The following is a 13,333-nucleotide window of genomic DNA, read 5'->3' on the forward strand; positions in this document are numbered from 1 at the left end:
ATCTCTGTTGATCGCACAAACATGGAATAAGAGCAAGATGAGCCTAATTTTAAAGATTCAATTTACAGACAATATAACATTGCCTAATAACCAAACATTATTTGTAACTAAATAAATATTATTGGACAACTCACACACGGTCATTTGATTCCAAACTAAGCAGAGTACTATGGTAACCAAATAACTGATAAAGATACTTATATACTTCTAAATACATACTTAAATAGACACATTCACAAGTAACTAAAGGTATAATAATCATAATTGGCTTTAAATGGCCACCAATCTATTATCCGGCTGCATCACAGTTTGCTTACCTAATAGTATCAAACTTATAACTATGTAGGGCCCGAATAAAAAGTACCAAAAATCCTTGAAAAAAAATAATTTATTCAATATAAAACAAACTGTCTTATAAATTCTCGCTTAAAATATAATTTAGCAACCGATATCTTCAAGCCACGTACGACGAGGGCTAGGCAGCGATCTAACGTCGATATTGACTATGGTAATATGCATTTATAATTACATTTTCGTGATTATAACTTTCTAATTACATGATTATTACCTAATAATACAACCCGCCATTTAAATGTGTGTGTCTGAACATAGCAACAAATTGTGCACAAGATGAAACATAAATAATAATTATAATGTCCTCCTGGCCAATATTCGGCTACGGCGGCCAGTTTTATTGAAACCAGCCAATGGTGCAGGACTTTGTTTATAGTGTCTAAGTGTGTGCACAATACACAGGCACATACATACAGTAGTGGTATACGCGGAGTGCGTGTGACGGAGACGTAACAACGACGTGCAATCCGTTCCCTCACACGCACTCCTTACTTGCATACCTAAAATCACGCCTTTTCTCTAAGTAGTAGGCAGAGAGCAAAGAACGTCACTTGGTACGATCCTTACAAACTTCCCTTGCTTCATTCACATACATACATGTTGTCATACAGGACCGCCGGTTACGAACACCTGACCTTTTTGCAACACATCACCGATATGATCTGTGTATGTCTTTCTAAGGTGCCCCTACTACCATTAAATAATAATCATGCAAATATCCATGATATTTAAGTGTTAGAACAAATGAAATAGGCAGAATACTGTCTATAGAATAGCCAGCGGGAAAAGATAAATAATATTTTCTTACAGTCGAGTGGTCCCACACACTCCACACAAAAACGCTTGTTGCGTTCACCGGTCAGTAAACGATCTGTGGGTTAAGCAACCCTTGGCACGGTCTATACATAATGTCCTCCTAGCCGATATACGACTACGGCGGTCAGTTTCATTGAAACTGGCCATCAGTGCAGGACTTTGTTTATAGTGTCCAAGTGTGTGCACAATACACAGTTACACTCTCTATTCCTTCACTCTCATAGTCTGGTGGGGCGGATCACCGACACGACTAGTGAGAGGTCAGGCGCAGGACCGACGGCGACACGTGCTCTCCAAGGCACGGAGGTCTTCGACCTCAACTTCCCAACTCCGGGCAATCTCTAAGAAATTCTTAACAGAAAATCTCAGTAAAGACTTTTTGGCCCGACCCAGGATTCGAACCCGAGACCTCTCGCACGGCAGCCGCATATACTACCGACCGCGCCACAGAGGCAGTCCTATACATAGATGGGTGACCGCTTAGTGGTATTTGAACTGGGTGTTTTGCAAACAAAAAAAATATATTCTATGATGGTAAATAGATGTTATCCTTGCCCAGCAGTGGGACAGTAATGGGTAATTTATCTCATCCCACTGGCTAATTATATGTATAATATAGTGTATTTAGCTTTACTAATAAGAAATGCTCGATATAATAATATTCTTAAATATTAGTTCCTATTATTTAAACAAAATTTTACATATTAGAATGTTTTAAGTCTAGATTTTAATAAACATATTATACTCGTGTGATAACAAACGTGTTCACTACGTGACGTCATTATATCTGTGTCTCTCACTCACTACACATTGTCGCATTCACATGATTCTTTTGATTGTGACATAAGCAATTATCCCCTAAACTGCTGTAATGGGTAATGAAAATTTATATAAGAATAGAACCCTGGGAATCATTTAGTATAATATTGATGTTTAAAAACAACTCCCGACACAAGAGCAATTCTTAGAATTGCTCTTGTGTCGCGGGGACTTTTACAAACATACAAACAACGGACACAAAGTACAACCAGACACGTGGAACGTACAAATATTTGTTCCGTGTGGGAATCGAATTCATCCCGACGCAATGGTAGTGGCGTGGTGACCTTAACCACTGCACCACATGCTAGTATAATATTATTATATACTAATTTGATTAAAATCTAGCTTTAAATCATTACTAATATATAAAATTTCATTCTTTACAATATATTACAAGCATTTTAAAATAATATTTGAAATAAAAAACTATCCCTCTTATCCCATAAACACTCTGTAAACTTATTTTAGTTAAAAAGCTACTACAATATGTTTTCTCTTTTTCATTTCGCTAAGGAGTGAAAGAAACAAAACACTTTATAAGCCTTTCATAACTTCATATATTTTTGTGAATAAGAGGGTATATATTTAGAAATATACATAAATACTATCTTACTAATCGTGTTGTAAGTGCTAATTAGTTATACAGTGTTTTGTCTTCACTCATATACAGTTACAACATTGATTGTAAGTGTACACTGTATATCTAATCACAGCTTACAACACGTTTATTAGTAAGATAATATTTAGTATTTTATTCATATTTAACTAAATAAATAGTTTTTTAGCTAAAATATTATAAAAAATGCTTGAAATATATTTTAATATAGAAATTAGTAATTTTAACTAAGAAAGGTTTTAATCCATCTATATATATTATTACATATAAATAAATTAAAGTGAATTTCTGTAGTTAAAAATATCTACAAAAATAAAATCACGCCGTTTTCCCATAGGGGTAGGCAGAGACCAAAGAACGCCAATTGGTTATTTTAAACCACCTTTTTCAAAAAATGTTTATCTATTTGTCCATGGTAAATCTCAAGAATAGCTCAACCAATTTTAACGGGACATTAATAATATAATACTAATATCATTGGACTACTCACACACGGTCATTTGATTACAAACTAAGCAGAGCTTGTAATCAAATAATTGATAAACATACTTAAAAAGATATATTTAAGTACAGAGGATACCTTAAGTTAAAATTACTAATTTCTTTTAACGCCTACTTGAACGACGCAATGCTACGAAACGCCATAAAAATAACGTTCAACTTTATATACTTGTATCCTAATAATATAATAAAGATTTATATTTGTTACTCTTTAACACAATATCTCTGAGGTTAAGTTAAGCTTGCCGAGGAGTCTGTGGATGGGTGACCATCTTATACCTATCGACTTCCTCCGTTTTCAGAAGGCACGTAAAATTGTGGGTGCCGGTCGTCATTTTCAAAGATCTTTCTTTATAGTTTTACAGTAATCAGAAGCTTGAAAGTCTTAGTTAGCCCCGGTTTCTGAGTACATTTAGCGGTAGTTTATCTATTCAATAGCGTTTAAACTCATATTATAAATAACGCTAGTACCTCAGAAACCTGGGGTAAGTATGGTGTTATAAGTCAACTGTGTTGTGGAGGTCAGATAGACAGTCGCTCCATGTAAAACACTGGTATTCAGCTGCATCCGGTGAGACTGGAAGCCGACTACGAGATAGTTGGTCGAAAGGCTAGACTGACGGTGATTGTAAAACCCTCGGTTTCTGAGTACATTTAGCGGTAGTTTATCTATTTACTAGCGTTATTTATAATATGAGTTTAAACGCTATTGAATAGATAAACTACCGCTAAATAGACTAGTTGGGAGAAAGGCTACTGTTTAATGTCCGAACTTTTAAACTCTCGGGTTCATGTTTAATGTATAATAGGATACGGGAATTAACGCGAACACGCATTTTACCTTAAGTCAGTCAGCCTGCGAGCACGGCGAGTGCAACCTGCGCCGAAACGTAAGGCATTTTAAGGTAAAATGCGTGTTCGCGTTAATTCCCGTATTCTATTATACATTATACTGTTTAATGTGTTAAATAGTCTTATCATAGCATTGCGTTGTTTAAGTAGTATGTTACAATAAATATATAATATAATTGTTCTAGAAAGTTTTACGATGCACCGCTCGGTGCCCCTCCTCGTCGTATTCGCGCTTGGACACCCACATCTTACGGAATGTGTCGAGCGACGCGAGAATCGAACCCCCTATCCATGTTGAGTAGAGGCGCTCTTGCGGCGCTGAGATCTGTAACACGAGGAAATAAAAAATAAATAAATTTAACCCATTAATGTCTCACTGCTGAGCAAGGGTCTCCTCCCGTAATGAGGGAGGGGTTAGGCCTTGAGTCCACCACGCTGGCCAAGTGCGGGTAATTATTGTCTTGCAATATGGGCATTTAATTTGGTATCTTATTGGTGGAAGAGGCGGGGGGAGTGGTATATCACATTGACAAATGGCGTTAGTAAAAAGAGGTTGCATATAAGACTTGAGATGGTATAGGTGACGCCAAAAAACTTGAACACAAGAAGTTATTTTAGAAAGCAAACTATACGTAGACCCAGTGCAGAGGACTCTCGGTTGACTGTTCTACCAAACAAGCGATCGAAGCGCTATAGCCCTAGCCGTCGCGCTCTGCTATTCTTTCAAAGCGGATTTACAAATCGTTCCTTATGATATAGCGAAATTGTTCAAGTTATTTGGCGGCAACTGTACTAAGTTATAGTGGAGGGTATCATGTTACGTTTGGGGGGGGCTTAATGAATAAAAGGAAGGGAAGGAATGAAAGGGGTTTTAGGGTGGGAGGTATATGTCATAACTAGCTGACCCGCGCAAATTCGCTTGCGTCACATAAGATAGAATGGGTCAAAATTTTCGTTCCCGTTTCTGTAACAAAAATGTCTGTTGCAAAATGTCTATCTGACACTGAAATAATTTTTCAAATCGGACCATTAGTTCCTGAGATTAGCGCATTCAAACAAACAAACAAACAAACAAACAAACTCTTCAGCTTTATAATATTTGTATAGATGAGGTTTGGGAGACTTAGAGAATAAGAGAAGGGAGTGGGTCTGAAAGGGGTTTAAGAGTGAGGGGGGTTATGTTTTATAATAAGGTTTAAGAACCTAATGAGTAGAGGAGAGGGCAGGCCTGAGAGGGGGGTTTTAGTAGGGGGGGGTGTTATAAGGAGGGGGGTTAAAGATATGAACAGGGGAGAGGGGGTAAAAGTGTTAGTATATAATGGGGGTATGTCTTAATATGACGTTAGATAAATCTTCACACTACATACCCTTATCTTCATATCCTTGGGCGCCAGTCGTCTGATCTCGGCGAGCAGTCTGTCGCCGAAGCCGCGGAACAGCGTGGAGCCGCCGGACAGCACTATGTTCTGATACAGCACCTTGCGCAGGTCCATGTCGGACTTCTGGATCGCGAACATTAGCACTTCGTGTAGACCTGCACAACGAATAATTATATATTGTTAGAAAAACTATTAATTAATTAAAAACCCCCCGATTTTATAATAAAAATGTTTATTTCATACTTTTTATAGGTTGGTCACATTAGTTAAGCAATTCTAATTTTCCTACCACCAACTCATCATACGAAACTATTTGAGACCCCAGCCAAGTAAATTCGCAGACATTCTGTTAATCTTCCCACTTTCACCTGTAGCGGCTCGCTACATACAGCGACATCTACCGAGACCAGCGCGCAACCAACCACCACGCTCAGTGTGACTGACGTCACAAGTCCTGAATCGCGCTATCAAAGTTTGCACTGCAATTGTCTATATATACAAGTTCCCGACTACAACAGTCGGGCAGCCTAGGCCCACCAGGCATGATCACCTCGCCTGCTCGGAGGATCCTCCCTTTGGTTGGAGGAACATGATCACCTCGTTCCTCCACACACCCCCTATAACTTTTAAACGGCTCAACCGATTTTCATCAAACATGTCTAAAAACACTCGCACATAAGTCATCTTTGAGCCTTGGCTGGGTATACCAGCAGGTTTAGACAGGTAAATACACCCACGTTTCGCTATTAACAATGTTAGTCCCATGTAATAGGGGGCGAGCGTGTCATATACCGGACACGTTACCAAACTCCGGACTACTATTGACTATATTATATACATTTAATAAGAAAAGTTTTATTACCTTCGCACTCTTCGCCAATGAGATCAGGTCTGAACAGCACTTCGGGCGCTCTGAATCTCGCTGGACCAATCTGTAAGTACATATATAACTTTAATTAAATTTACTTTCATTGATTTATGAGCAGTGATAGCCGAGTGGTATAAGTTGATACCTCCCACGCAAGTGTTTGACGGTTCGAACCCGAGGCACTAATGTTTAGCACATTTAAATTGGAGATAAAAAAGTCATTAAATGTATCCTAATCACAGATTTCAGATAAATAACCTTGCATTCGCGAAAAGGCGCGAGAAAAGAAATATGCAATGCTGTTTCCAGATGCTGCTAAAGATATTTCAAATTGCAGTTTCCAGATAGTTACGAAACAGCATTGCATATTTGTTTTCTCGCGCCTTCTTATCGAATATTTCAAAACATTGTTTTTGTAGATAACGGCATTATAGTTAGGGGACGGCAGTATTTTATCGTGGTCAACCTAGTGTCAAAGTTGTTCAAGCCTGAAGGCCTTTGACGTGACTTACCTCTAGCTGTGTCCCGTCAGGTAGCGTGTACTGCGCTCGTTCAGTCTCCAGGCTCTCCTCCTTCAGCGGGTTGGGCGACAGGTAGCAGGCGCGCTCCTTGATCGCTTTCACTATCTCCAGCTCGGCTGAGGTGCGGAGGTTCACTCCCTCTTTGCGGAGAAGCAGTCTGGAAAGAGGATAGTAGAAATATGAGTTTAAAAATATATAGCAAATATACAATCACGCCTCGTTGCCAAGATTGGCAAAGAACAAAATCAAATCATTTATTCATGTAGGTCAAATATTGACACTTATGATAGTCGTTACAATTACTGAATCTACCACTAGCTCGGAAAGTGTATCTTATGAGAAGAACTAGCAAGAAATTCACAGACAGTCACACAGACAGACAGTTTTTCAGTCGCCGAAATATTTACAATTTTTAATGTGGGTGATACAATAATTGATCATGCGAGGAGCTGCCAACAATCAGCGATATAGACTTAACGTCAATTAAGGAAAACGAATATAGATACGTTTAAAATATTCATTACCTTATAAATTAACTTTAAAGATGTCAATGTTGCGGAACCATTCATGCGCGAGTACGACTCGCACTTGGCTGGTTTGTATTAACCTATCCTACTAATATTATAAATGCGAAAGTTTGTAAGAATGAATCGATGTTTGTTACTCTTTCACGCAAATACTACTGAACCGATTACGATGAAATTTGGTATATAGGTAGCTGAAGACCCAGAATAACACATAGGCTATTTATGCCGAAACTCCCGAGGAATTGGGATTTACACGGGAACGAAGTCGCGAGCGGCCTCTAATTTGTTATGAAGTCAAACCCACACATAGTTAAACCATTTCTTTCTTAGCAAAGACTAACAAATTCTTCATCAACTAAATAGTGTATTCCTCACCTAAGGTATCTGGTAACATCTCTGCCGGCGACATCGACCCTCATGATGGAGTGCGGCATCGCGAACCCCTCGTATATGGGCACCGAGTGAGTCACGCCGTCCCCTGAGTCTAGGACCACGCCCGTTGTACGGCCTGTTGCGTATCTGAAATTAACATAAATTATTTAATAACACATTAATGTTCTACTGCTGGGCAGGATCTCCCGTAATGAGGGAGGATTTTAGGCCTCAAGTCCACACTGGGCAATAATTATTTATCCTCTGGTTATTAAAATGTATTTAACCACTCGGCTATCACTGCTTTTTTTCGCATACGAGTATGCGAAAAAAAGCAGTGATAGTCGAGTGGTTTAATTGATTTAAAAATAATTATCGTTCGGTGCAGGAAAACATCGTGAGGAAACTTTGCATGTCTAAAATTTGTTTAATACATTTATTGAGGGCATGCAAAGTCCCCAACCCGCACTTGGCCAGCGTGGTGGACTCAAGGCCTAATCCCTCCCCCGCGTTTGGGAGGAGACCCTTGCCCTGCATATATGCATAGCAACAATTTAAAAAAAGTAAAAGTAACAACTGTGTATTGTAATTGACGGCCTCTGGGCGTGTTCCATTTCCCGAACAAAACAAATATTTGTGCGATCCACAAATAATTGTTTCGGGTCTGGTTATACTTCGTTGTTTGTATATTTGTAAAAGTCCCGGAAATCAAAATAAAAATCACATCATTTATTAATTTAGGTCAAATATTGACACTTATGATAGTCGTTACAATTACTGAATCTACCACTAGCTCGGAAAGGGGGTAGAGTTATCAAAAAAGCAGTATACTCACAAACTAAGCACAGCCTGCATAGACAGGAACAGCGCGGGAACGTTGAAGGTCTCGAAGAACACCTCGGCCGCCTTCTCCCTGTTGCGGCGAGGGTTGAGAGGTGCTTCCGTCAGCAGCACCGGGTGCTCCTCTGAGAATGTTGACAGTTGATCCTGTAAAGAGAAGGTAGCATTATGACATGTAAAACCAGGTAATGGAAAAGAAAAAACTGGCCAAGCGCGAGTTGGAAGTGCACGAAGGGTTCTATACCAAAGAAAAAAAACTCGTTCACATTTCCGGCAAATAAATGATTGTGCATAAGATGCATTCTGTGGGTACCCAGCATAATATTTTATTTTTTTTAAGCTTTTTAGATATCAGATTAGTTAGATAGATTAGATATTATTCTAGATATTTATGAGATACAGCCTGGAGACAGACTGACAGCAGAGGCTTACTAAAAGGGACCCGTGTTACCCTTTGCGTACGAAACCCTAAAAAGATAAGAAAAAAGAGCTGTTTTTGACAAAAATTTTGCAGAGATGGATACTAAATAAAAAGTCAGTTTTCCTTGGGGTCTCAAATACGTTTTACACAACTTACCTTACTGTAAATATAATTCCAGACCCTCTCCATATCGTTCCAGTCGGTCACAATACCGTGTTCCATTGGGTACTTAATACTGAGAAGGCCTCGGTGCTCCTCAGCACGAGGACCTACGAACAACTCGCCTTCTAATGCTCCGGCCATGACTCGCACGTGTTTGGGACGACCAATACTGAAAGAAAAGAAGTATTTATAATATTTTATATATAAGTGGGGATATTTCTCTTTTTGCAGGAATATTTGTAATACATACATTCATACGTAATATCATGCATTTTTCCCATAGGTGTAGGCTTGCAAACTGTCCTATTCATTCTCATTATTTCTTAGCTAAACATGTCATCATACAGGAATTATGAATACCATTTTGGCAAGACAACCTAACCAAACAGACCAATATGATCTGTGTTTGTCTTTAAAAGATGTTCCCTCCCAACATTTCTATTTCATTTATACCTACTTGTTTCAGTTGAAGTAAAATCACATGATTTGTAAAGGCAGGTCTATATCTTGGCTAATATCTACATTTGTGTGGAAGTCTACTTATAAGAATTCAGGAATACGTTACTAGCTTCGAATTAAAGCAATTTTACACACTTTTAATTGCCGCGAATACTTTCTAATTGCACATAAATATATAAAAACATACCCAAAACATTGACATACATAAAGAATATGAAAAACTCATACTTACTAATTCGGAAACCTGCATTTTGGTATCTGATCACCCGCGAAACCAGCTTTGATCACTCCGGAGCCCTGTCAAGCACCGGTAACACTTAATGCATAGAAAATCAAGTAATTTGCATAAAAAAACTCTATTAGGGTATTGTCAAACTCCGATGACTCATTTTTTACAACTATTGTATGAAAGCACGTAAATAAACTAAATCACTGTATTTATTGAGGCAATAAAACGGGTTAACTCCAATTTAAAACGGGTCAATTATTGATTTTATTGAAAATTTACGAAAATATATTGACTCGACAACTCGGGGAAAAAGTGCAAGTTTGTTGTTAATTTTGATGATATTTACGTTATCGATGACGACGGGCTGGTTCACTATTACGTCGTTTAACTCCATATTATCTAAATTCGGTAACAATTTAACAATTAAATAGAGATATTTGAGTATTTCACTTTTGTGAATTCCACATTCGGTTACGATTTTTCACTGAAGACGTTTCATATCAAACTTTGATATTTGAAACATAAATTATTTGTTGCTCTCTCACACTTTCGCAAACAGTAGAGTTTTCTGTCTCACTTTAATGAGAAAAAGTGTGATATTTATGTTGTATGGAACGTGAGAATATGACATCAGTGTTTTGGTATTGCCAGTTTCGATATCCCAGTTACCACTTACCACGTATGCAGAAAATACCTATAAAAGTAGGTAGTTATTGGTGGGAGTACAGCTCAAGAAAATTTGCAACATGCTTTATTTTATTTGTTCATAAGAATCATTTGAACATGATAATTTTTTGTATCGGAGTAACTCGATGATGACTTTATGTCTTATTTTAATGACCTTCGATTTGGTACTGTTGTTTCTAAACGAAACATATTAAAAAGTAACAAACAATGGAGTTGTCATTTTAAGCAACAACAAACTAATGTCAAAATTATTTTAGAATTATTGTATTTTGTGATTTTTACTGAAACAAAATGTTTCTACTACCTCTTCTAGTCACCAATTTATTATTAGTAGCCGCTGAAATCGATACCGAAGTACAATATTGTGATAAAGACGCACAAAACTGCGGGAACGAAGTCGAAGTGGTTGACGACACAAAATTGATATTTTACGATGTTAATCCTCCTGAAGGGTTTAATTTACGGCGGGACGTGTACATGAGATTCGCTGTTATGGTCGCTGAAGCTCGGAAGAAAGGTAGAAAGAACTGGGAACTAGTTTTACCTCCTTGGTACAACCTCTATCATTGGAAGTCGGAAAAGCGCGTTCCAATACCCTGGAATAAATTTTTCGACATAGATTCTTTGAAATCGTTCGCTCCAGTTGTGGAAATGTATGAAGTATTTAGTAGAATAAAAAATGATGTTTTAGAATTAGATACTGTTTATGTTTTACAAAATTTCGAAGATTCTTTCGAAGACGGGAATTTTGTTGAAGAATGGGGCATTGTTGGCAACTGCGAGTATGACGAAGGTTTTTGGGGCTACAAAAACATCACCGCCAAAGAGGTTGTATGCGTAAAATTCCAAGGAAAAATTTCTAAGCTGAAAGAATTAATATCATTGCATCCTCATGATAAAAAAATCATGTTTACACATGGAGAGATACCTTTGCACGACCTGTACGGTTTGAAAAGTTACTGGGATTGTCGTAAAAGCATGAAGTTCAACAAGAAACTGGAGAAAATTGCAAAGAAATATATTGCAGAGTACTTAGACTGCAACAGTAAGAAATGTAAAAACTACCTCAGCGTACACTGGAGGAGGCAAGACTTTGCCCGCAGCCGAGGTAACGACGTCCCCTCCATCGCAGGAACGGTTAAACAACTCCACAAGAACCTCAGAAGACTACCGGAAATAAAGAAAGTATTCATTGCAAGTGACGCATCAATGTCTGAAATCAATAAATTAGAGAAAGATTTGACTGAACTTGGTTATGAAATACACTTTTTCTTGCCAAGTCTGGCTATAATAAACGAATATGGGGATGGAGGGATAGCCATTATAGATCAGATTATCTGTTCCCGAGCAACTTATTTCATTGGTACTCATGAGAGTACGTTCTCATATAGGATACAAGAGGAACGGGAGATCCTTGGCTTCAAGAGTGATACTACATTCAATAGACTTTGTCCGGACAGCGGTATTTGTATAAAACCGTCTCGATGGACCATTGTAAATAAGTAATTATTGTAAGAATAATAAGTACAGTAGGAATAGTCTCACATTTTGTCATTAGCCACCTTTACACACACACTCTATCGCGTATAAAACAACAATCGCGCGTGAAGGAGCGCGCGTGCAAGGGAAAAGATCACGCGCCGCGCTCATCTGTCAAGCCCACGAATAGCGTGTTGCTTTCCCGCGCGTAATCCTGCACGCTCCTAAGAACGTGCGATAGAGTGTAAGTTATGTGTAAAGGAGGCTATTTTCTGTTTGAAATCAGTCTGGATGTGAATAAAGCAAAGGAAGTTTGAAAAAGGCAAGTAAACAGTGTGAATTATGGAAATTAAAGATACCTCTATTGTTATGTCTCTTTCACTTGCGCTCTATGCAGTGTCACATTGTGTTATATTAAATATGCACAATAACAATGATGATTTTTAGTTTGTTATGAATTTGCTTATTGCAGGAATAAGTGTCTATAAATAATATAATCATTCCGTATACACTCCAGTTCGATCAATGGCCTAACCATGGAACAATTTTTTTAACATTACTTATGTACTAAGCTGAATATTTTATGTTTATCATTAATGTGAAGGCTTCCCGCCAAAACGCGTTTATTTTGTAAACTGACCATAAAGATTTTTTTTTTTATTTAGGTACTTCTCATACCTACGTTTTATTAGATCTGAGTCTAGATACGTAATTGCATTTTTTTAGCTAATAAGTATACTGTTTAGATATAACTAATTTTAAATGAGCCATAATAATGATGCCAAAGATTAAATAAATGAATTAATATATAATCGAAATGTTTTATTTATTAAAAAATCCAAAATTTTATTGACATGCTCTCATCTTTTTGGACACTTAACTGCTACTGGCCACTAGACGGCTTTAGGTCTACTGACAAACCGCGGTTTAAATTACTTAACTTTCTAATAGTTTAATAAGATAGAAGTTATGTAAATGTGTTAATTTTGTGTAGGTATTTTAATAAATGTTTTTTCATTTTTCAATATGCGATGAGCAATGCAAGCAAACGTCGCGTGTATGCGTGATCTATATATTTGAGATATCGCTTTTATTTACATCATTATCAGTCGAGCAATTCCGGTGATTACCCAAATGGTCAATTTTGTGTTTGAAAAGATAATTAAAACAATAAAAAGTTTCTGTAGTTCCCCTATTTATTTCTACTATAAGCGTGATGTTGCCAGGGAATACTACTGAATAATAATAGTAAAACTATCAGCGCGTATTCAACATTTAAGTTTAAATTATATTAGTGATGAATATGTGCCCATTGAGAAATAATATATTTCACATCGACCAGGGATCAGAAAGAGGCGCTGGCTGCGACACTGTTTTAACGCAGACGCTCAATGACTGTTTAGAAAATTTGGATAAAAAAAAAAGATA

At 37.5% G+C, this 13,333-nt stretch overlaps 2 protein-coding genes across 2 annotated transcripts; one reads left to right on the forward strand and one right to left on the reverse strand.

The window, feature by feature from the left end:
- Nucleotides 1-370: 370 nt before the first annotated feature.
- Arp1 (Actin-related protein 1) lies at nucleotides 371-10,252 on the reverse strand. The gene is made up of 9 exons (XM_076133459.1): nucleotides 10,086-10,252; nucleotides 9,743-9,807; nucleotides 9,046-9,220; nucleotides 8,464-8,615; nucleotides 7,632-7,775; nucleotides 6,721-6,886; nucleotides 6,203-6,272; nucleotides 5,329-5,495; nucleotides 371-4,286 (listed from the first exon to the last, which is right to left on the reverse strand). Exons 1-9 carry the CDS (start codon nucleotides 10,131-10,133, stop codon nucleotides 4,143-4,145), a joined length of 1,131 nt encoding a protein of 376 aa, XP_075989574.1. The 5' UTR covers nucleotides 10,134-10,252; the 3' UTR covers nucleotides 371-4,142.
- A 387-nt stretch (nucleotides 10,253-10,639) lies between these two features.
- On the forward strand, nucleotides 10,640-12,706 carry O-fut2 (O-fucosyltransferase 2). The gene has a single exon (XM_076133053.1). It carries the CDS (start codon nucleotides 10,718-10,720, stop codon nucleotides 11,930-11,932), a length of 1,215 nt encoding a protein of 404 aa, XP_075989168.1. The 5' UTR covers nucleotides 10,640-10,717; the 3' UTR covers nucleotides 11,933-12,706.
- The last annotated feature ends 627 nt before the right edge of the window (nucleotides 12,707-13,333 follow it).

The sequence above is a fragment of the Anticarsia gemmatalis genome, chromosome 29, assembly GCF_050436995.1.
Source record: "Anticarsia gemmatalis isolate Benzon Research Colony breed Stoneville strain chromosome 29, ilAntGemm2 primary, whole genome shotgun sequence".
Classification (NCBI taxonomy): Eukaryota; Metazoa; Arthropoda; class Insecta; order Lepidoptera; family Erebidae; genus Anticarsia; species Anticarsia gemmatalis.